At 43.3% G+C, this 24,375-nt stretch overlaps 1 protein-coding gene across 2 annotated transcripts in view; it reads left to right on the top strand.

The window, feature by feature from the left end:
- Nucleotides 1–24,375, top strand: part of fggy (FGGY carbohydrate kinase domain containing) — a 104,454-nt gene that overhangs the window by 14,220 nt on the left and 65,859 nt on the right. For both annotated transcript variants that reach the window (XM_007903693.2, XM_007903692.2), the window contains exons 6-7: nucleotides 9,836–9,924; nucleotides 23,500–23,615. In XM_007903693.2, coding sequence (XP_007901884.2) covers nucleotides 9,836–9,924; nucleotides 23,500–23,615 — 205 coding nt within the window. The remainder of the gene's footprint in view (nucleotides 1–9,835; nucleotides 9,925–23,499; nucleotides 23,616–24,375) is intronic.

Genomic DNA, 24,375 nt, shown 5'->3' with positions numbered 1-24,375 from the left:
GCTCACAAATATATATTTACTGAACTTTTCAGTAATTCCCTGTAAAGTGCTTTGAAACGTTTCAGTGTTATATTAATAATAATCATTACATTTGATATAGCACCTTATCACGTTGTTGAGACATCTCAAAGCACTGTAAAATGTATTTTGTGGGTGAAATGTGGCAGTCAGTTTGTGCAAAGTGTTTTACAAGTATATTGATGCTGTGGCTGTGTATTTGTAGGCGAACACATAGCCAATTTGCCTGCAGTGCTGTCCTGCCAACAGGCATGAAGTGGATGTTCAATTTATATGGATGGATTTTCGCACAGGCACCGGGAGAAACTCCCTCCTCTTTTCAAATATACAGAGGTTTCCATTCTTTCTTTCTTAAGATTTTGAGATTTTACCCGAAATGAAAGGCGTTATCTGAGTACAAAGTTCCTGTTTTTTCAAAAGTAACATGGAATCTTTAATGTCCACCTGAGCAGGTGGAATCATAGAATTTTACAGAACAGAAAAGGCAATTTGGCCCGCAAGTAATTTTGTCCCATTCATAAAATGCCATTTTTTCCCACGCCAGTTTGGGTCAGTTTGCATTTCACTCCGGTTCCCATTAATTATTGAGACCAGTGTCGACTGAAACAACACTTTTCTTCCAAATGTGTTCATAAATGTAATGATAGCTATTAGTTTTGTTTAAATGCACCAGCAGCCTAAGAAAACTGTGTAATAATTAGAAAATGTAATGGCATGTTTACATTTATTGTGCGGAGTTAATTGCTGCCCTACCACAAATGATATATTATATCTTTTAAGCTGACATATGACTTGTAAATCTTTGTCAAATGCATGCTTGGATTTGGGATCGTTTTTTTTGTTCTTCGGTGCTCTGTAATGTTTGCTTTCCTTCATCTGGTAATGATACCAACTAACAAGGCATTGAGACCCACATGTGAAATATTTGCTTTCTACAGCTTGAGCTTCCTGACCTTACAAACATAAAGCAAGTGCAGATATCAGTAACATGGTTAGTAATGGGAAGTCAATGAAGTTTAAGGGATTGAATGAAGTACATGAGAAGCGTTTCATGTTAATAACATTTTGCTCACAAAATATACAGTCAATTCACTGTACAGTATATTCTGTGAAGCGCTTTGAGATGTCTCGACAACATGATAATACAATACACAATTACATTTGAATAGCGCCTTTCATGTCAGAAGGACGTCCCAAGGTATTTGTGGGATAAGGCGCTGTATGAAATGCAAGAATCATTAGTATATCTATTACAGACGTATTTTTTTCCTGTGGGCAGAGGACTGGGTGAGCAGAGTGCTTGGCTGTTTTGTGTTTAGTAAGGCTTGAACAAGATATGGCAGGAGAGTGGGATTGAAATTACCGCTTGTTCTGAAAGCCGGTACAGATTTGACTGGCTGTATGGCCTCCTTTTGCACTCTAAGTTTCTGTCATTAATAATAACCCTTGCCTGTCACGTCAAAACATCGCAAAGCATTGTACAGATAATCTGGACACACAATACTGTACTTACAAAATAAATATTTCAGTTTATGGATGAAAACCTGTTCATCTATGTTCATTTTAAAACCAGAGGAGGTGAAAAAATGCAGTATGTGCTAATTATGCAACAATTATGTCAAATGAGATGTTAAACTGAGGTCCTGTCTGCCTGTTCAGGCAGATATTAAAGCTCGTGTGACACTATTGGAAAAGAGAAGGAAATTTCTCCCAGTTTCCTGACTAACAGTCCCCCAATTACGTTGGTTATCCAATTCATAACTGTTTGTGGGACAATCGTGGAGTCCTGTAGCTCAGTGGTTAGAGCACTTGCTTTGCAAGCGAGAGATCTGAGTTCAATTCCATGCAGAGGGCGAAATCTTGGGCAAGTTTCCTTACTCCACACAGAGCCTAATAATAATCCCTCCAAAACCAAAAACAATAATAAATTGGTCATTTTCAATCCACGACTGTTTGTGGGACATTGCTGTGCGCGTTCGCCCACAAATATACAGTCAATTCACTTTACAGTGTGTTCTGTGAAGCGCTTTGGGACGTCCTCCCGACGTGAAAAGCGCTATATCAAATGCGAGGATTATTATTATAATGTTATGAGTATTTTCTGGCAAATATATATTTACTGAACTTGTAAGCAATTCCCTGTGAAGTGCTTTGAAATGTTTCAGTATATTAATAATAGTCCTTGCATTTGATATAGCACCTTATGCATAATAGGTGTGGATAATAGATAAAAGGATAATAATTCCTTCAAAAAAAATGTGGTCACTCAATCCACGACTGTTTGTGGAATGCTGCTGTGCCCAATTGGCTGCTGCGTTTCACCCACAAAATATACAGGCAATTCACTTTACAGTGTATTTTGTGAAGCGGTTTGAGATGTCTTGAAGATGTGATAAAGCGCTTTATCAAATGCAAGGATTATTATCATTATCACGTCTCAAAGCGCTTCACAGGATATGCTGTAAAATGTACTTTGTGGGTGAAACGTGCATAGTATATCCCGCAAATAACCATCGAGTGAGTGTTATATATCAAATCCAGGGATTGTTGTTAATTCCAAGTGAGCCTTTTTTAAACAAGGTATAAGCTATTTTTCTTCAGTATCGTATTTGATAATTAAATCAACTTTTAGAGGAGTGAAATTGGCATGGCACACAGGGGATTTTAGTTGGTGATCAAATTGACACAGAGCAGAAAGCGGGCCGTTCATTAAAGCCGTGAATCTTATTACACATTTTCTAGCTGCTGGATTTATTTACTTTTCATGTAAAATAATAATCTATAGTTAAACGCCTGAAACTCCATTTCCTTTGGACTTGGGAGAAAAGAGACAAGTTTACATCTCTCTAAATATGAATAGGAGCAGGGGATTAGTGTCTAGTCCATGTTACCTTGAATACCATAATAATAATGTAATAATAATAAACCTTGCAATTGATATAGCACCTTATCACGTAGTTGAGATGTCCCAAAGAGTTTCACGGAATATATTGTAAAGTGGATTGACTGTGTATTCTATGTAATTAATGCAGGGAAAGGGAATTTCTGCAACAACAACTTGCATTTATAAAGCGGCCTTCACTCCAAGCGGCGTCTCAGAGCGCTTAATAGTGGTGAAGCCCGATGATGAGCCGGGGGGAGGGGGAAGGTGACTGTAGGCACAGTCGAAAATGAAGGTCTGCAAGCGCAACCTGAAAATGGGGAGAGAAGGGGCAAGGCGAAGGGATTAAGGGAGAGAGTTCCATAGCTTCAGGGCGTAGTGGCTAAAAGCACGGCTGCTGATGGTGGGGCGGAGGGTCCGGGGGACAAGGAGGAGGCTGGAGCCAGTCGAGCGGAGGCAGTGGGTGGTAGGTGTGAAAAGACCTAAATATAAGAGTGAGTATCTTGAAATCGATCCACTATGTGCCAGGCAGCCACTGAAGTTTGTCAAGAACTGGGTTAATAGAGGTACGGAGTTTAGTGCAGGTGAGAATGTGGTCGGTGAAGTTTTGAATTAGTTGAATCTTGTGAATAGTGGAGCAGGGGAGACCAACGAACAGTCGAGGCGGGAGTTGACGAAGGCCTGGATGAGGGTTTCGGCAGCTTTTGGAGTGAGGAGGCGGGCAATGTGACTGAGGTGGAGGAAAGTGATCCTGGCCACGGATCGGATGTGAGGTATGAAGGATAGCTGGGGTCGAACCTGAAGCCCAAGTTATGCACGGGTTCAGTAAGTCTTAGTGAGAGATCGGGTAGGGTGAGGAGGTCTGAACCGCAGTGAGAAGATGTCGATGGGAGCCAAAGAATATGGCTTCCATCTTGTCAAAGATCAGCTGCAGGAAGTTTGCGCTCATCCAGGCCTTGTTGGATGTCAGACAAGCTGATAGAACATCAATGGATTGGGAGTTGCAGCTGGAGGAAGGGAAGTAGATTTATGTCATGCGCATACATGTGAAAGTTGACCCTGTGTCTGTGGGTGACATCACTGAGAGGGAGCATGTCGCGAAGGAAGAGGAGGGGCAAAGGATGGAGCCTTGGGGTACCCCGCAGTTGACCGGCCGAGAGCGAAAGGAAAAACCATTGGCTGAGGTAAAGTGCTGCGGTGGGTTAAATAGGACTCAAACTATGCAAGTGCGGCCCCATTAAGGTGGATGAGGGAGGAGAGGCGGTGGAGGAGGATGGCATGATCGACTGTGTCAAACCAGCAGCAGCGGAGAGGTTCAGGAGGACGAGGAGACAGAGAGCCCTAGTCACAAGAGAGAGAGAAGACATCAGTAAATACACTAACCCTTCTCTTACACTCTGGCAGATTGGTGCAGTGGTAGCGATCGCCTTTGGAACGTTCCTGCACGTTACCCTACATGAAGGGTCAGAAGGTGGTGGGTTCATATCCCATAGATTTTGGTTGGCCAGCCAGCTGTCTGACATATACAGAAACCTATCACCATGCTTTAAGATTGCACAAACCCAACTGAGTTTGGGTAGTCTCAAGTATAGTGATGGGATGGAAACTCCTGGTGGAACTTTGACCTTGTAGTCAGTCCAGTGCTCAGTAATACAGCATGCATTATTGGTGGTGATGTCTTTCAGTTGAATCCTTGATTAAATCGAGGTTTTGTCTGCCTGCACTTTAAAAAAAATCCCATTCACTGTATGAGAAAAAGAAAAAACTGATTATTTGCACCATGGTTGTTTGTGGCATCTTTTTGCAAATTCGCTGCTATGTTTGACACATCCACTGCTACATTTGCCTAGAAGTCCAGCACTTGAAAGTTTGAGACATTTTGACATAATAAGCGTTAATAGATTTTATCATCACTAATAATATTAATAAATGATAGTTCAATATAAAGTATTATTGTTCACACAATTATAAAAAATAATAAATCATAATTTATTATTAATAATAAAATACCCAGGAATCTACTATAAATCCATTTCCTTAAGTGCCTGATTAATCTCAAGCACAATGCAGCACGTAAAGGATTTAAACCCATTTAGGACTTGTAAAGCTGAGGAACCACTTAAGAGATGTGAAATCCTTTCTGTGTTTTTGCACCTTTGTGACTAGTCTATTGTCTTGGGTTTAAAAAAAAATAAAGTTATTACTCGACCGCTGGTTTAGATCAAGGTCGTTTTTCTTTTGACCTTTAGCATAATCTTCCCGCCACAGTAAAGTAATTACCTAAAGTGAAGTGATTGATACAGCTCTTTATTTTAGCCTTAAGGAACACTCTGCAGGTATCAACAGTATTTGGTTGCATCTAGTCTTTCACCCTGAACCAGGTGCACCTCTGTAGTGTTAGTTTGACAGTCATTACCATTGCATTATCTCAGGGCTTCATTTCATTTTCACATGAGACATCTAGAGACCTACACGCACTCCTAGGTCAGACGTTCAACCTGAGGTCCCTTGCATTCGTTCGCCGTCGAGATGTCTCAATGTGCTTCACATGATTGACTGTATTTTGTAGGCAAAATGTAAAATAAACATAAAATGTTCAGTCCGCCTGCTCTAGTAGTCATGGTGGACCGTAGCCATCTTGCCCCTGGCACTATTCCAAAGAAGAGCATGGAGTTTCTCTTTTCCCGGGTGACCGGCCAACATTCTTCCCTCGGACATTAAAGATCCTCTGGCTCTATTCAAAAAGAGAGATTCTTTTACCGCTTTTCTGGCCAACAATTCCCCCCAAATAAAAATAACTGTTTTCTTGCGGGACATTTGCTGTGACCCAAATGGCTGCTAATTTTGCCAACAAATACTACATCACTAGGATTGACAGAAAATTCTGTGAAGTGATTTGAGACAATTTGAGTTGACCAGGCGCTGGGTCAGGTGCAAGGATCGTGTGTTTTTTTTGCGCAAATTCACCCCAGAAGGAAAAAAAAATTAATCTCATTTCTGTTTGCTGGAGGTGGCTGGTGCAGATCAGCTGCCACGCTTGGTCTCACTGTACAACAACATCAACAACAAGATTACATTTGTATAGCACCTTTCACGACGGGAGAATGTCCCAAGGCGCTGGACAGTGTACAGTATTTTAGACCCGAGCTGGGGTCAGGGGTAGAGAGGGAGGGGAGGGGAAGGGAGGGGGTGTGGCCGATGTCATGGTCGAAGAGGAGGGTCTTGAGATGGGACTTGAAGGAGGGGTTGAGGCGGAGTGATTGGGGGATGGAATTCCAGAGGTTGTGGGCAGAGTGGCTGAAGGCTCTCCCGCCAATGGTGGGGCGGGTAGGTCGGGGGACGTGGAGCAGTCGGAGCCGGCTGAGCGGAAGGAGAGGATGGGTTGGTAGAGGGTTAGGAGGTCGCAGAGGTAGGGTGGGGCGAGGCCATGGAGGACTTTGTAGGTGAGGACTAGGATCTTGAACTGGATCCTCTGAAGGACAGGGAGCCAATGGAGTCGGGCCAGAGTGGGTAAGATGGGGTCACAGAGTTTGGTGCGGGAGAGGACACGAGCTGCAGAGTTCTGGATTATCTACAGTCTGTGGAGGGAGGAGTTGGGAAGGCCGACAAGCAGGCGTTTGCATAGTCGAGCCTGGAGGTAATGAAGGCATGAACAAGAGTTTCAGCGGCCTGAGGGGTGAGGTAGTGGTGATAAAGGCAATCGTACACGATTTATTTTCCTGTCCAGTCTGTGTGGGCCCGACCACATAGACTGCAAAACTTGCTGCAAAATCATAAATAGTTCACCAAAGAAACAGACCATTACGCCCGTTGGGTGTGTTTTCCACCTACACCACCTAATCTGGGCACACTTCTTTCTGCTCACTGCACGTTACCCTTTTATCTTTTTCACAAATCTAACATTTTGTGTTCAAATTCTTCCAGGCCTCGACTCGCCCCGATCTCTGCAACCTCCTGCAACCCTACCAAAGTTTCCATTCCTTTTGCTCAGCAGGCTGCTTCACGTCCCCCGCCCTATCCACCCCACCATTAGCGGGCAAGCTTTCAGCCATTTTGCACCCATTCTCTTGAACTTCCTCCTGACTTTCAAAGCCTGCCTCAAAACTGCCCTGTTTGACCATGTATTTAGTCATCTTTCAGTTCTCTCCAACGCCCACCCCCCCACCCCATCAGCCCCCGCCCGCCTCCCTCTTCCCCCCGGAAATAATTTAAGAGTTTGCCACAAAAATGATGCAATTGTATCATTTTAAAACAAAACGGTCTCACAGGCCGCGGTTAGGTGGAATTTCGGACCTTTGGTAAGAAAAGTGCAGCATCAAGAGGCTATTATTAGCTGTAACCCTCAAATCTGTGGTGCTCTGCAGCCTGTTAGTACTGATGGGGTAGATACAAGGCTTTGTCTGTATAGGCTATCCTCAAGTCCTGGGTGAGATGCAGGATACAGCAAGTCTGTGGCATCAATCTCACCAGCTGGTCCGCTCACTTGTCGGCAGCTACTTGTGCTCAGGAATGCAGATACAATACTCCCATTCATACCCCAGTAATTCACGGTAGGCCATTGCGCTGTTACTGTACTCCATCGCCACCCATTAATCTAGGAGGATCGGGTGCCCGAAATTCATCACAGTCTTAGCATAAATCTCCGTCTTCAAATTTAAAGATGAGGCGAGAATTTAGAAAAATGATTAAATTCAGTCTTAAGATGGAAGGCGCTTTTTCACATGGCTCCTCTTTGAAGCAATTATCCTTAAGGCTAAGACTGTGAGGAATTTCAGGGCTTCAGTCTCAAGAACAAGACTTTCACATCTTGAGTTTTGCAGGGTATTTTAATTGACAATGGTGAACATGGAGGCTGCGAAATTGCAGATTTTCCAAAACGCTGCGGATTTCATTGGAACTTCAAAGGACTCGGACAGTGTGGGAACACTGTGCGAGACTTATTCAAAGGCAAATGTGTGGAAGTTTGAACTGCATGATTCCACCAATTGTTGTTGTAAAATTAAAAAGAATTCCCTCTACCCCCCCCTTCAAATTTTGTAACCAAAAATGGTTTTGCTCAATAAAATATTTTCAGACCCGGAAGATGCCAAATTTGAACGCGTCATTGCCTGTGAGACTATTTTGTCTTAACATTTTAAGAGAATCTGGAAAATTGTTCAGTTCACTCCTGATTTGGAATCTTCTTTGTTGTAATACTACCCCTTGCATTTGACATAGCACATCTTCGAGATGTCTACTGTGAAGTGAATTGACTGTTTATATTGTGGAAGAAACGCGGCAGCCATTTGCGTACAGCAGCGTCCCACAAACAGTCGTGGATTGATTGATCAAATTATTATTCAAAAAAGAAAACATTTTGAAGGGATTATGTGAACAAACAACAACAACAAGATTCCATTTATAAAGCGCCTTTCACGTCAGGAGGACGTCCCAAGGCGCTGCACAGTTGGGTCATGACCCGAGCAGGGGGGAAATGGTCAGGGTGAGGGGAGGGTAGGGAGGGAGCGAGGAGGGGGGAAATGGTCAGGGTGAGGGGGGAAGGGAGGGAGCGAGGAGGGGGAAATGGTCAGGGTGAGGGGAGGGAAGGGAGGGAGCGAGGAGTGGGAAGAGAGTCGAGAGGGGAGCTGAAGGCACGGTCAAAGAGAAAGGTTTTGAGACCGGCCTTGAAGGAGGAGAGGGAGGAGGCGGCGAAGGCACTGGGGGATGGAGTTCCAGAGCCTGGGGGCTGAGAGGCTGAAAGCCCGACCACCGATGGTAGGGCGGTTGGGGCGGGGGACGTGGAGCAGACCAGAGCCAGAGGAACGGAGGGTACGGGCAGGTAGGTAGGGGGATAGTAGGTTGGAGAGGTAGGAGGGAGCAAGGCTGTGAATGGCCTTGCAGGTGAGGATGAGGATCTTGAAATCAAACAGCTTCCAATTTAAGATAAATTTTCGACAGTTCTGTGGGATATAGATTTTAGCACACAAAAGCCTTACAAGCTGGAATTTCTGTCTTCCAATATTCTTTTTTCCCTGTTCGTGGTATGACTACCTCTCAAGCCATGAGAGTTAAATCCAGAGTGCAATGGGTTTAATGTCAAGCCTGGAGAGTGTTGACTCTACAAAGTGGCTCCCAGGATAATACGTGGCGAGTGTATCCAGTGACTAGCTGAGCTAAACAGACAGAAAAATCTCATCTTGACTGTTTTTGGAAGCAAATGCGACAGCCTTTTCTTCTGTCAAGGTCCCACAAACAGCCGCAAAGCAAATGACTAATTAATCTCAAGGATTGTTGGCCAGGACACTGGGAGAAATTCTTCCCTTTTCACAAGATCACCAGAGAGGTTCAGATGAAGAATATCCTTCGGCCTGTTTGATCTCATTCTTGTAGATTAACCATCCTGTTTTCCCACTACATCATCAAGCTGTTTCTTGAATGATTCCAGGGATCTGGCCTCAACCAGGTTGTGGAATTCTAAGTATTTAAGTTTTAAACACGGCAAAGGTATATCCTAAAAATGTAAAATTCACAGCTCGGCTAGAAACATCTGAAGGAGAAATGTAGGTTAATGTTTCAGGTGTGACACTTCATCGGAACGGATTGGGGAGAGAGAGCCCTGTGTAGTAGAGGATAAAAGAAGACAGAAATGGTGAGGGGTGGGGGAGGAGACATTAAGAAGAAGTTAAAAAAAAGATTACATATACCTGGAGGCAGCTAATGCTCCATTAACAATGTGAAACAATAGCGTTGAACACGGACTGATAGGTGTACGTATACATATTACATGGCTGAGGGTTGAAAAGGCATATAGGTAAATTCCTTTTAAATGTTCTGTGGAATGGAAATTGGAATGAAGCGGACCAGGCAATGTGTTAAAATAACGTAGGAAAGGGATCTTCACCGGGGTTTGGGAATATCGCTAGTAACTGGGCTTCTTGTCTCCTTTGCATTTACCAGAAGCTGCAAGACATTTGCTGGAATAGAGCGGCCCATTTCTTTGATCTCCCTGACTTTCTGTCTTGGAAAGCCACAGGTGCAACTACAAGGTACGTGTTTACATAAAGTCTGGCATTGCTGCAATAAAGGCTGCTTATTACTTGGGGATAGGAGTGTGGGGGAGGGGGCGGGAGAGTCCTGTGGGGAAAAAAAGGCAAGAGTCGTTGGAGGGGAGGGTGGGGGAAGGGTAGGTTCCAGATGTAGTTTTGGCACCGATCCAGTCAGACTTTCTGATGCTGAGCCAAAAGATGAAGTCATCTGGAGCTTGAGGGGACAATGCCCCTTAATTTGACATAGTAAAGAGCGGCTGATAAGATATTGTCTGAGAAACTCTCATGTGGGTGAGGAGGAGGGAAAGAGGGAGGCTGCAGGTGATATTATGGGTGGGACTCCGATTATGAAAGAGTGCTGTTGTTCTCTTGTCTGACATTTGCTAACTCACTCCACCCCCTTCCCCCACCCCCACCCGCACGCCCACTGTGACTGGCTTGACTCAGTAGGTCTCTCTCTCTCTCTCACTCACTCTCTCGTTCTCTCTCTCAGTAAAGTATGGCTTCACTTGAAATATGAGAGGTCTGTGCAGTTTTCTATTTCAAGAGAATGATCTCAGGGAGTGAATTGGTTTCTGCTCGTTTTGTGCACAGATCGGGATTGAAGGATCAAGGGAGGGAGGGAGGGAGGGAGAGGCGCAAACAAGTGTGTTGTAAATAACATTATCTCCCTGTTGTAAATAACATTATCTCCCAGTTGTAAATAACATTATCTCCCGAGAAGAGAAACTGATGGCCAACACAACGGAAAGTTGCAACGGCTCGCAAAATAAGATGACTTTTTTCAAAACAATGATTGAAAGCATTTCACAGAGGCCATAGTGCCATCTCAAGAGATATTACAACAACAACAACTTGTATTGATATAGCACCCTTCAATTGGGATGAAGTCTTAGAGACCTTCACAATGGCAGGATTATATTGATAGGAATAGATATAATATTTTTTCTATTTGAAGGATGAGTGTTTAAACGATAGGTTTTGTTTTACATGATAACTTTGACATGAAAGGTGCTATACCGAACGTGAGGATTTTTATTGTTATTGCGCTCATCCACATGGCTAGCAAACCACGCGAATTGGTGCGAAAAACAGAGTGCAAACCCCACTTCCCCCACTGCACCAAAAACATTTTCATTCACATGACTTCCTGAACACTTGCAATTTCAGCTGTAACTTGCCTTCTTACATGCGGTGCACTGTGTGCTGCACAGTCATTTTCCTGATTCCAAAATACTTGCAATTATGGGGCAAGTGACTCAAAATAGCCAGTATCTCAGCCACAAAACAGTCCAGTCTCTAATAATGATTGCAGATCTTCCTATTCGACTGTGAACCTGCTCACGTCGTGCTCCCCCACTGTCAAACACTCTGGGACGCTACAGAGGGGCGCTATTACAAATGTGAGCTCTTGTTGCAGATGGACTTATGCTGAGGAGTTGCGGTCTTCCTCTTTTGGTTTTGAGCCTTGTGCCTTCATCATAATCGGTTAATAAATTGAAATTGCGTTGCTACCAACCATCCTCCCACCCCATTTCTCACTGGTTTAGATGCCAGTTTGTCGAAGGAACAATGTAAACCAACAAAATCTCACTTGAAATAAAATAAGACTGGAGAACCTGGGATTCTTCTCCTTAGAGCAAAGAAGGTTGAGGAGAGATTTAATAGAGGAGTTCAAAATGGCTATAATGCTATGCATGATTATACAGTACTACCAGGACCCAAAAATTCCACCTAGTCTCAGCGGGAGACGACTTGATATAGGATGTGAGACAGAATTGTGAAAAGTTGTTGAATCACTTAAAATGCAAAACGGGTTTTCTGTAGTTCTGAAAAAGAATGGGCCTAAGGCTGAGTTTGGGAATTTTCCGCAATTCTGTAAGACAAAAATGATCTCGAAGGCTAAGTGGAATTTTGGGGCCTCCCATGTTGAGGCAGTTGTGGGAGTTATTCAGCTCTGTTCCCTAAATGTCTGAATGTAATGAACTTGTTGACATGCTGTTCCCCATTCTCCAAATTCAGCCAATTTTCCTCTGAACTTTGATAAGTACAGGAATTGCAAAGAAAATTAGCGTGCAGTTTTATGTATAATTTAAAATGCTGCTGCTGTTAGTTGCAAGAACATAAGAAGGAGAGCAGGTCATTCAGTCTGTTGCACCATTTTATTTATAATTATAATAATCCTTGCATTTGATAAAGCATCTTATCACGTCGCAAATTCGCACAGCGTTAAATGATGGCAGATCTTTTTATTCCATTTCATTTTTCTGTATAAACACTCTGCGCATTCACACCGAAAAGTCACAGTCACTTCACTTCACTCACCATTACAAAACTCATTATAGCGTTAGCGTGTTTACAGTGCAGGTGGGTTGTGCACACATACTATACTGGATGTGTGGTATACTTCTAGCTTCCGACACTGACTGATCAGAGTTCCTGTAGAATACGTAGCAGCATGCAGTCAGCTGCGATCACTCGCGCGATAATCCTTTTTTTGTGGACAATGCGGGCATGTGATGTCAATGGTTACCTGATGATCCAGAAGCAAAATCGGTGGCCATTTTTATTTTGCGCACCATTTATCACGGGGTCTATTTTCGTCAACCCCCTACACTGCTACACTGGGTTAGGACAGGGTTGAATTGTATCTTCATACACTCACTGCCAAAATGAAGAAAAGAAAGATTTGGGATCTTGCCTTTTTAATATTCCCTAAATCAGGTCAAAACATCTCAAAGCGCTTCATAAGTATCTGTTATGATAAAAACAGATGTGCAAACGGTTTGATCGTTATTAGATAATGCATAGCTAGACCGAGGATTTAGAATCCACAATTATTTGATTTGTTTTAATTTCATCTGGATTGCAGTTACTATTAGTTCTAATTCAGGACAATCGATCCATTTTCCAGACGTGGGTTACAGCAACAACAACGTGACATTTGTACAGCACCTTTCACGTCGGAAGGACGTCCAAAGACAGTCAGTATTTCAGACCCAGAACTCAGTTACATAGAAAGATTCAGTAACTGAAGTCTCTTCCGCCATTCTATAAAATCATGGCTGATCTGTACCTCAAGTCCAATTACCCGCCCTTGCCCTGCATCCCTTAATACCCTGACCTAACAAATAGGTCAGTGTTGTCAGGAGGTGGCAAGAAGCGGGTTCAGTCATAGCCTTTTGCAGCCCTGGGGCGCATTCCATTCACCTGGCAAAGGAGAGGTTAGGCTCAGTAAATCAATGCAGGGTGGGGTGGACTGTGGGGGAGCCATGCTGTTTGCTGGATGCAGTGCAACCTATTTAACATGCTATAAACAGCAGACATCACCGAAAGAACCTGGGGGGAATTACAGTATCCGACACTGCTTTATTAGATAATCTGCTCATTTTTTTTTCCTTCTTTAAAACTTTTCTGGAAAAAAGGATGTTGTTGCAAATGATTTCATGCTGTTGTCGTTGGTGGAGGGAATGTGTGTGTGTTTGGGCTCGGGTGGGTGGGGATCGTGGGGAATTTAAAAAGCAGCAGATTTGTACGGGATTGTCTGACAGCAACTCAACATCGCCATCAACAGCAATGTGCACTTATACTGCGCCTTTCACTTAGTTAAGCATCCGGTAGTGGCTTCACAGAATTGGAGTGGGAACCCGAATAGGGTGTGAGAGAGACAGGAGAGGTAGGGGGGAGATGAGACCGAAGGCGCGATCAAAGAGGTAGATTTTTTTTGGAGAGTTTTTAAAGGGGAGAGGAAGAGAGGGTGTGAGGATGTGCAGGAGTTTCAGAGAGAGGGGACAGAGTGGCTGAAGGTATAAACCACCAATGATGGGGTCAGAGTTAGGGGAGCAGGAGGCCACAGAGGTAGGGTGGGGAGAGGGGTGGAGACATTTAAAAGTTGACTGAGTTACCTGGGTAGCAGAAGGGACGTGAGGCCTTAGCGTCCCTGAATTCGGGAGGAACCATCAGCCAGAATTACCACTATTACTGGAAAGACAGAGAGTGTAGTGTGTGTGTGTCTGTGTGTGAGAGACCAAGCAAAGTATCAGACTGTTGGCATTCCCCAGAGTCGAATAGACACTCACTCTCTAAGATAAGACCTGATAAGGTGCTAATCAAATGCAAGGATTATTATTATTATTATTTATCTAAGTTCACACATGAACGGTCACTTGGGCGAAGTCCTGGAAGCCAGCCAGCCAGCCAGCACACATGCAACTTTACCCTAGCATGAATCTGTGGCTGTAGGGGAGGGTAAGAGAGAGGAATAACATAAATAATAGATAGCTCATGTTTTTAGAATCTAACACAGCAAATGTTTATGTCACTCAGTAACTTGCAAGACTGATCCAGTCCTCAGGACACAATTAGCCAGGCTGTGCTCTCAGTAATTACTATTTTTACAAAATGTCATGCTAATTTCACGTCTTTCTACTCTTTTGTTTGGGCGGTGAATCCTCACTCAGGGGCTGTTAGTTCAAAGGAAACTAGCCAAAGGGCACACAGAGGAAGAGAGGGGGAAAAACAAGATCAGAAGTTTTGCTGTCTGGAGGGGGAAAGAAAATCCAATCATGATCTCAGAGTGCTGGCATTTTCAAACGTGCTTAATCACCACTCCAGGACATGCACGCTTTCTGCATCACTCCTGAACACTCTGCGAGTGCGCTTCCGAACAAAGACAGTGGGGATTGACGGGGTGGGAAGGTGGGGGGGGATAGGGTATACATGATGGACCACCCTGTTTTGCCCAGAATTTTGATGGATTGATGGACAATCCTTTTCCCCTTCCCCCAACCAGCCTTTATTTATTTGTGTGTGAGCCTTGATGGTGATTGACGGCAGCTAACTTGACTGCCGGGTGGGGGGGGAATCCTAGCCTTGCCCGATGCTTTGCTCTCTCAAAACCCGCCCTTTAGCACCTTGTGGTCTCAGCGTTAAGATAAATACTACTAATATTTGCATTTTATATAACGTAGAAGGGCGTGTTAAAGTGCTTCATAGGATAGATACTGCTTAATGTAGTGATTGTGCAATAATAATAATCCTTGGATTTGATATCGTGCTTTATCATGTCGTTGAGACGTCTCAAAGAGCTTCACAGCTATTGTAAAGTGGATTGACTTGAGTATTTTGTGGACGAAACACAGCAGCCAATTGCACACAACAGTGTTCCACAGACAGTCGTGCATTGAGTGACCATTTTTTGGGGGGGAAGGAAATATTACCGCTGGAAAGCGATCCGCCAATTGACTAACAACCGGGTTCCAACTTACTGCTGGGTAAACAGAGGTGCTTTGTAGGTGAAGATCATTGCCTTATAATGACTGCAAATTTTTGGAAAATTCTTAAATTCTGTCATGAGTCTGGAGCGAGTTAAGAACTGTGAAAAACGAGCTTGAGATCAAATGTAACAATCTTCTAAAATTCTGCACACAATTAAATGTTAAGCGAATGAACTTGTGGCTCAGACCATGAGAAAATATGGGCCCCAGGAGCGGGAATCACGGCTGATTTTCCACTTGAACTCTGGGGCACGAGGTCCATTTGTGGTGGCTCACCATCTGGCCAGGCTAAGATCAATTAACGTAGCACAGAAGCCTGCAATTTGTTGGCTGCAACTTCATGCTTGCAAATCCAACCATTTCCTGAAATATCACCTAGTCTTAGCCTGTGAGACCATTTTGCCTTAAAATTTGATAACTGCGGGAAATTAGCTTCCCAGATTAAGACTGGATTTAAGAACTCTCCACAGTGGTGATCGATCTTGGCAACTGCAAAATAGCTGAACTAACAGCTCAGACCCACTAAGCCTTTGAAACTCTTTCCTTGTCATTGCCAGCAGCTTTGTTTATCAATGTGAAAAGTCTCTCTCTCTCAATTTTCAGATCCCTCTTGTTGCATTGTGAAATGGTAACATAAAACAAGAAGCGTGGTTTTGTAAGCAGCACGCAAACCACATAAAGGCAATAGTTCAGTCCGCTTTCTGCTCCATATTTTAAAGAGGAAGTGGACAGTCTCAAGAAAAGCAGCGCTCCCCCCCAAACCCCCCTGGAACTGCAACGCAGCGTCAGTCTAGATTGTGAGCTCAAAGTCCCAACGTAGGGCTTGAAACACAATCTTCTGACCCTTCTGGCGATTGTGTTACTGACAGAGCCAACAATTACCCCAATATTGGACGCTGGAGTTGGCCTAGTCACATCCAGGCTCGACTATAATAATATAATAATCCTTGCATTTGATATGGCACCTTATCAGGTCGTTGAGACGTCTCAAAGCGCTTCACAGGATATACTGTAAAGTGACTATGTGTTTTGTGGGTGGAACGCGGCAGCCAATTACCAACTATGCTAACAGAGCCTAATAATAATCCCTCCAAAAACCAAAAACAATAATTAAATTGGTCATTTTCAATCTACGACTGTTTTGGGACATTGCTGTACGCAATTGGCTGCCACGTTCGCCCACAAATATTACAGTCAATTCACTTCACAGTGTGTTCTGTGAAGCGCTTTGGGACGTCCTCCCGACGTGAAAAGTGCTATATCAAATGTAAGTATTATTATTATTATTATTATAACTCCCTGCTTGGCGGCCTTCCCAACTCTTTCTTCCAGAAGCTTCACATCACTCGGAACTCTGGAACCCTTACCCTCACCGAGCCCTGTGATCCTATCACTCCCAACCCTCGCCCGGCTCCACTAGCTCCCCATCCATCCCCTGTGTGGAATTTTCTGCCTAACTGTTGTCTGAAATTAAATTTTATTTCACAATACTCTCTGTTTTGTGAAACAAAAGGATTATTTCATTTTCAATAATTATTTGATAAGCAAACAGAACCACAACAGCCCATTAAGCTGTTCCACCAGTTCATTTGATTTGGGCAGATCTTTTAATCCCAATGCCTTGGCCCTTTTGTTATGTTTTCTAATACCTTTACCTCTTGTCTATCTCTTTTTTTCACCCTCCCCGTTGATTCTGCTTTCTGAGCAGAGCGTTCCACATGTTGGCAACTGCTTCGCTGTGTGACGAAATGGAGTCCTGTAGGGTACTGGTTGGAGCACTCGTCTTGCAAGTGAGAGGACACGGAGTCGAAATCTTAGGCAAATTTCCTTGCTCCACGCCTCTGTTTACTTAGCAGTAAGTAGGAACCCGGTTGTTAGTTGATTGGTGGATCACTTTCTGGGGGTAATAAACCCCTAAAAAAAAATCATTTGATCACTCAATTCATGACTGTTTGTGGGATGCTGCTGTGTGCAATTAGCTGCTGTGTTTTGCCCACAAAATATACAGTCAATTCACTTTACAGCATATTTTGTGAAAGGATTTGAGATGTCTCCAATCACATGATAAGGCGCTATATCAAATGCAAGGATTATTATTATTATAAATGCTTCCTGAGCTCAGTTCTAAACGGTCGTGGTTCTGATTTTCAAGGTATTTCATATTGTCGAAAGAGCAGCCTTGCAGCACCATAATGAACAATAATAAACAGCTTGAGTGACCTCCCATCTTCAGATCAAATTCACTCCCATCACTGTTGCCAGCCTGAAGTTAGCCTATTGTCAGTCATTATCTGTTGTTGTGGCACATGAAGTCATGTGCCTATTCTTTTTCTTGGGGAAAAAAAATTGATAGCCGCATTTGAGGGATTAGCGAGAAAGGCTGATATGTAGAGTGCATTGCACATTCATTATTTATGCAGCCAAATTTAATAAAATAAGTCTTTACTTGCCTAATGGATATTAGTAGCAGATCCCTTGAAAACAAAGCTGATCTTGGCTCTGAGCCAGAAAACCTGTGTTCCCTTTGCAGTGCTAGACCGACTCTCCAGACAGATTGAGTTTTAAAACTGTCAATAATTAAACCTACCCACTCTGCTCTTTGATGTATAACATCTTTATCCTTTGTCCTTCACTGACACCAACCTTCGCAAACAGCAATCTCCTCAGATCAGCCAGACATAATTATCTGTTTGTATTGTTGGCTGTCCAGCAAAGCTTGGGGAGTAAATCAAATTTTGCATCTGTGCGGAATTCAATACAACCTTTAACTGGACTGCAAAGGACTCCAGTCCACACATGATATTTCTGCTCTCGATTACAATCCTCCCCATTTACAAGGCTGCTCTCGGGAGCCAAACATCTTTTGTGATGTAAGGAACGCTTTGGTGACTGGCCAATAACATACTATAAAATGTCGTGCAAAAAAAACCTCAGGAGAGGTGCACCAGCATATGTAAAAGAAATGTTGAAATGTATCGGAGACTTTTGAGGGAGCTGGTGTTTTGGAGGTGGATGAAAGTCATGTTTCTTAAAACATTCTGTGTGGCTATTATAAGATCCCAAATTCTAAATAAAATAATATTAACCTATGAGATAGTTTAGTCTTGAAATTTATGATGGCGTTGAATTACGGGAAGTTCTTAAATCTAGTCCTGATCTCGAAATCATTTTTCTGCAGTTCATAAAAAAAAATCGGCTTCCAAACCAAGTCTGGTCGGAATATGGCTCCCCACATTTGTTAAGAAACGTCAGCATTTGTAGTTAATAATTATTGACTGGTTTTGGCTGCAAATACAGATTGAATTGACAGTGGGGTCCAACGCACACACATCTGAGTCCATTACGGTGTCAGACTGACTCGGTTGGCAGAAGTGTCGCCTCCAAGTCAGAAGGTTGTGGGTTCAAGCCCATGTTGAACTCACGGATTAGGCTGGTATCCCATTCAGTGCTGGGAGAGGGGTGGGGGGGGGGTGGGTGTAGAGAGAGAGAGAGGTGTACTGTCCTGTCAGAAGTGATGTCCTTTGGATGAGATGTTAAACCTGAGGTCCTGTCTGCCTGTTCATGTAGACATTAAAGATCCTATGGCGCAATTGTGAAAGAGAAGGGAGTTTTTCTCCATTTCCTGGCCAAAAATCCCCTAGATAATAAAACTGGTCATTTACTTCACAGCTGTTTGTGGGACTTTGCTGTGCGCAAATTGGCTGTTGAATTTATCTACAAATACAGTCACTACACTTCACAATAAATCCTTGAGGATTCTTGTGATGTTTTGACTCCGTGAAAGGCGCGGGATCAAACGCAAACATTATATTAGTATTTGACGTGTTAAATGCCAAACGGGCTGCTAAATTGATTCCCGATTCTGATCTCTTATGGGAACGGCTGGTGTCGAATCGCTGATAAAGTACTTCTGCAGTTAAAGCTTATTTCTTCCCAAAATGTGACATCTCCAAAATGTGCAGAGCTCTCTCTCCTTCTCAGAGAAGTGGAATGCCTGTCAAGCTGTGTGCGAAGAGTTGTCTTTTGCCAGGTTACAACTGCAGCATTTTACGAGCCAAGAAATTGGAGTCTATAATTTACTGAAACCACATAACAAAATGAAGAAAGCAGTGTACTGCAGTAGTTAGCAACAAATTGTGCTTATTGCAGCAGAACCTTTTGGGTCCTTTGATTTGAAAAATATATTGCATGCTCCAACTTGTCTGGAATGCACACTCACTCACTCACTCAGGGATGTGCTACAATGCAGATTCAACACACATCGTGCGAAAGGCTTGAAAATCATTCTGGTCTTACCCTATAACACTGATGTGCGAAAATGAGCTGGCGCATTCACCCACAAATACACAGTTTAACTTTACAGTTAAACCCTGTGAAATGCTTTGAGACATCCTCCTGGTGTGAAAAGTGCATTACAAATAATAATAATAATACTTGCATTTGGTATAGCGCCTTATTACGTCGTTGAGATGTCTCAAAGCGCTTCACAGGATACACTAAGTGGATTGAATGTGTATTTTGTGGGTGAAACGCAGCAGTCAATTGTTTTTGTTGGAGGGATTATTACCCTTGGAAAGTGATCCGCCAATCGAGTAACAACCAGGTTCCTACTTACTGCTAGGTAAACAGGAGTGTGGAATTGGGGTTGGGGTGCAGAGCTGCTCGCTCAAACCTACTATTAATATTAAGATCATTTTAAAATTTCAGATGGCCCTGGATTGTGGTAAAATCTTAAAATTCTTAATTGGGAAGCCGGTTTTCCGGTGCTTCAGTTAAAAGTGCGTCCAGATTAAGGCAACCATTGAGAAATTTCAACCGTTCCGCACCGTGTTAAATTTTTATGACAAAATGCTTTTGCAGGCAAAGAACGGATGGAATTTCAGGTCTCAGCTGTGTTAATATCAAGTTGGTGAGGTTTGAGTTTCTGCTGTGAGGTACAGTCACACAGCACAGAAATAATTAAAGGTTATTTAACTATTAAGACTCATCCATCCTTGTTCATCTCAGGTTGAGTGCTTTATTGAAGCAGCATTAAATAGAGGCAAAGCTTTTATTAAAGTATATCAATTTTAACCCTCTGTTGCTGTGGAAATAGGCAGTACCAAACGGCATTGTTAAAATTAAGATCTTATGCTGCAAACCCCCCTCCCTCCCCCGAATTTGGGTGGATTTTTTTTATAATCCATTAATGGGACACACTATCTTTTATACTTAGAGCAGCTTATCTGGTCGGAGTGTTCATATTGCAAGTGTAATGATGGGGGGCGGGGTGAGGGGAGGGGATGACACCATGCTGTTTGATAAGCGCTGGGAACTCACCCTGAGGTCGAACAAACATGCTTTTCCTATAAAGAAGAGGAGTCACAGAAATTAAAAGTGATTGTTTTGTTGCAGTAGCAAAATTCATTGCGTGTGTGTGTGTGTGTGGGAGGTGGTTTCATGGGTGGTCTCTTGCCGTGAAAGCATAACCTTAAAGATGTGATGTTGCTTCCACCTCCGGCATTGTCCATTGGAAGAATCTGCTGTATCTCTCCAAATCAGAAGGATATCATGCCGGAAAATTGATGGATTTTTTTGAAAAAACATTCGGTGTCCAATTAGTTTTCCAATTTTCTCTCATTGACATGTCATAATAATTCTTGCATCACGCCTTATCACGTCGTTGAGACATCTCAAAGAGCTTCACAGAATGGACGGTAAAGTTAATTGTGGGCGAAATGCAGCAGCCTACTGCACAAACAGTCGTAGATTGAGTGATTACATTTTTGTTTTCGAAGGGATTATTACCCCCGGAAAGCGATCCAACAATCGACTAACAACCGGGTTCCTACTTACTGCAAGGTAACCAGAGGCGTGTGGAGCAAGGAAACTTGCCCAACATTTTGCCCCAGCGTGTGGTCCCCAGTCTCCTCTTGTTGGGGTCTGCTTTCACGGGCACTGATTTCCCTCCAGTATTCCCCCGGCCGCCCCCACCCCCCTAAGTGGCATTACTCATGTGGGAGCCCTGGAAGTGGTGTTGGCAGGCCTGTCGACTGCAGCGGACATCACAGCCAAGGTGACCTCCTCCCACTCAGCTGCCACACACATTGCACTACGACACGGAGCTGTGATCACACAGAAACACACCACAGTTGTCGGCAATTACTGCAAAGAACTTTATGAAGTTTCAATAATAATAATCCTTGCATTTGATATTTTTCACCCACAAATATACAGTCAGTTCACTTTACAGTATATTCTGTGAAGCTTTGAGGCATCTAGAGACTTGAAAAGCGCTATGTCAAATGCAAGGATTATTATTATTATAGCTCCAATTCACGTCCTCGAGACCATTGCAAAGCGCTTCACCGAATATACTATAAAATGCAGTGACTGCGCATTCAGTGGGCGAAATGCGGCAACCAATCGCGCACAACAAACAGTCATGGACTGAGTGACCAAATCACTACTACGCAACCCAACATGGTAAAGCTCCATAAAAATGCAAGATCTGGCTTTTCTATTTGAGAGTAAAAGCTAAGGTTTCCCAAGGATTCTATTCAGCACTGTTGCAGCTGACGATTATCACATTCCAGCACTGTATGGCACTTCCCCCGCCCTCCGCCCTCAACAATACGGTGTTATTTCTGCTCAGTGAGGTGGAAGTTCCCAATATACATCAGAAACACAGACTCACTGGAATGTCAGATAATTCCAGTTGCTTACTACTGATAGACTGGTGGGGGAGGATGGGGGTGTGGACAATATTCCACAAAGCATTTCACATTCATGTGTCTAGTCAGTTTTACGTCAATGCATTCCACTCTGTGGAGTGGGCTTAATGTATTGGTGATGGCCAGATTCTCGCTTGACTGGCAGGGAGGCCAGGGAAGCAAAATGCTACCTGTTAGACCAGTTTAAGAATTGTGCAGAATGGTACCAGAGATGAGGGACTTTAGTTATGTGGAGAGGCTGGGATTGGTCTCCTTAGAGCAGAGACTATTAAGGGGAGATTTAATAAAGGTGTTCAAAATTATGAGGGGTTTTGATAGAGTAAATAGGGAGAAACTGTTTCAACTGGTGGGTGTGTTGGTAACCAGGAGACATAGGTTTAAGATAATTGGCAAAAGAACCTGAGGGGAGTTTTTTTTTACACAGAGAGAAAACTTTTCAGGGGTATGGGGAAAGAGCGCGGGTGTGGGACTGATTGGGTAGCTCTTCCAAAGATGGGCCAAATGGCCTCCTTCTGTGCTGTCATATTCTATGATTCTGTGAATTCAGGCTTAATTTAGAAGCCAGTGTGCAGTTACTTAAAAGAGCTTCCAAATATAGATTGAATTAAGTTTTAAGACCAAATTGTCTTGCAGACTAAGGTGAGGAGGAATTTTGCACCTCTGAAGGCATTTTAGAATACGTTGCTGTGGTCAGATTGGCTGCTGCATTTATCTAGAAACGATCAATGCTTGATCAACAGTAATTCCTTGCAATAATAATAATCCTTGCATTTCATATATAGAGCCTTATCATGTCTTTGAGATATGTCAAAGCGCTTCTCAAAGTACGTTGCCACATTTCAGTGTGATAAAGTGCTATGAAAGTGAAAGTGTTTCTTCTTTTTTACTTTATTATTCAATCTGCAAACTAGTCACACCCGGTTTGGGTTCATAAAATCACTCCGCATTATAAAGGGCTGTGCTATAGAATGACCGATGACATTGACTGTCTTGTGCGTGTTTCCGGTGGTTATTAGGAAGCCATTAAGGCAGGGAGACCTTCTCTACATGCGAGCCACATGCAGGAAGCTGGTCAGTCAGTGCCAGAAACCTACTGTATTAACAGCACACGACAAATCCATGGTACAACTTTCTTCAGTTGTCAAGCCATCCTCCTCGGCTCCTGCCAATGTCTTCTTATCTCCGGTTCTGACCTCAGCTTCCCCGACCTCTTTCTCGAACATACCGAACCAGAAAACTCCCTGCCTCAGTGTCTCCGCCTTAACACCCCCCCCACCCTCCTTATCTATCTTTAAATTCCACCTGAAAACCTGTCTTCGACAATGCCTGTGGTCACCTCCCCCTCCTCTTTCTCCCTTGCTCAGCGCCTGACCCCGCTCCTCTGCAGCGCTCTGAAACGTTATCCTATGTGAAGGATGCTACTCAAATGTAAGTTGTTGTTACTATGTATGGGTTAGATATACTAAAGCTCAATTCAGTTGGGTCCAACTGTACCGTAATAAATTCCGGAACATTGTGAAACACATTGATTGAATCCAAAGGGACGTTAGAGGTAATTGTTTTTTTTGGGAAACCTTGCTTTCCAGATCTCTTTGCACTTTGGTTTGCAAATGGACTTACTCAGCGGACAAGGGGTGGGATGATTGCTTCTGGAAGAAAATTGGACTGAAGGATTTAACAGTCGACAACTATGCCAAAATAGGTACTGTACTGGACTGGAACAATTGCTCCTCTTTGTGTTTATTTGGATTTTTTTGAAATATTTGTGCTTGCGTGCTGTTTGGTGGATAATGCCGATTTGTGGCTTGGCATTCCAACTATATTTAGCTCGGACAATGAAACTGAATTTCCCATCTGGCATCTGATGGACAGGCTTTCATGCTTGCTCCCTTAGGGCACTTTCAGAGCAACCTCCTACTCCGTGACCCTTGCAAAAGCTGCCTTGTTGTGGTTGGAAAGGCCATCAGGTAGTGGTCTCTTGGCCTTAGTAGTTGCCCAAATGTCCAAGGGTGGTCAGGCCAGTAAACTAAATGAAAACTTACTGCCACGAAGCAATATTAGATTACTTGGTGGTTACAGTGCAGCAGCCTTGATAGGCAGAAACCTATGATGATTAGCTAGGTTGCCTCCAAGCCATTGCGTTTTAAATTGAAAACAGAATTCTAAACAGAGTAGTGTGGAGCCAGTGATGCTTATCTCAGTTTAACTCCATGAGAAGCCGCTTTCAACAAGCGGCAGCAAAACATACGTAAAAATAGACCTGATGTTGCGGCTTTCCTAGGTACATTCCCTGTTAGCAATTTGAGTCGAGTAGGGGGAAACCTCTTAAGGCACCCAGACTAGAGATCAACTAATGCCCACAGACTTGGAGGGAACTCTACTCCGACAGAGTCAATGATATGGTCGGGAGAGCTGAAGTTCCAATGAGATTTCTTATAGCAAACCCATAATGAAATATCACA

The sequence above is a fragment of the Callorhinchus milii genome, unplaced genomic scaffold, assembly GCF_018977255.1.
Source record: "Callorhinchus milii isolate IMCB2004 unplaced genomic scaffold, IMCB_Cmil_1.0 Scaffold5, whole genome shotgun sequence".
In the NCBI taxonomy this organism is placed as follows: Eukaryota; Metazoa; Chordata; class Chondrichthyes; order Chimaeriformes; family Callorhinchidae; genus Callorhinchus; species Callorhinchus milii.
This window is presented reverse-complemented; position numbering and strand designations above follow the sequence as displayed.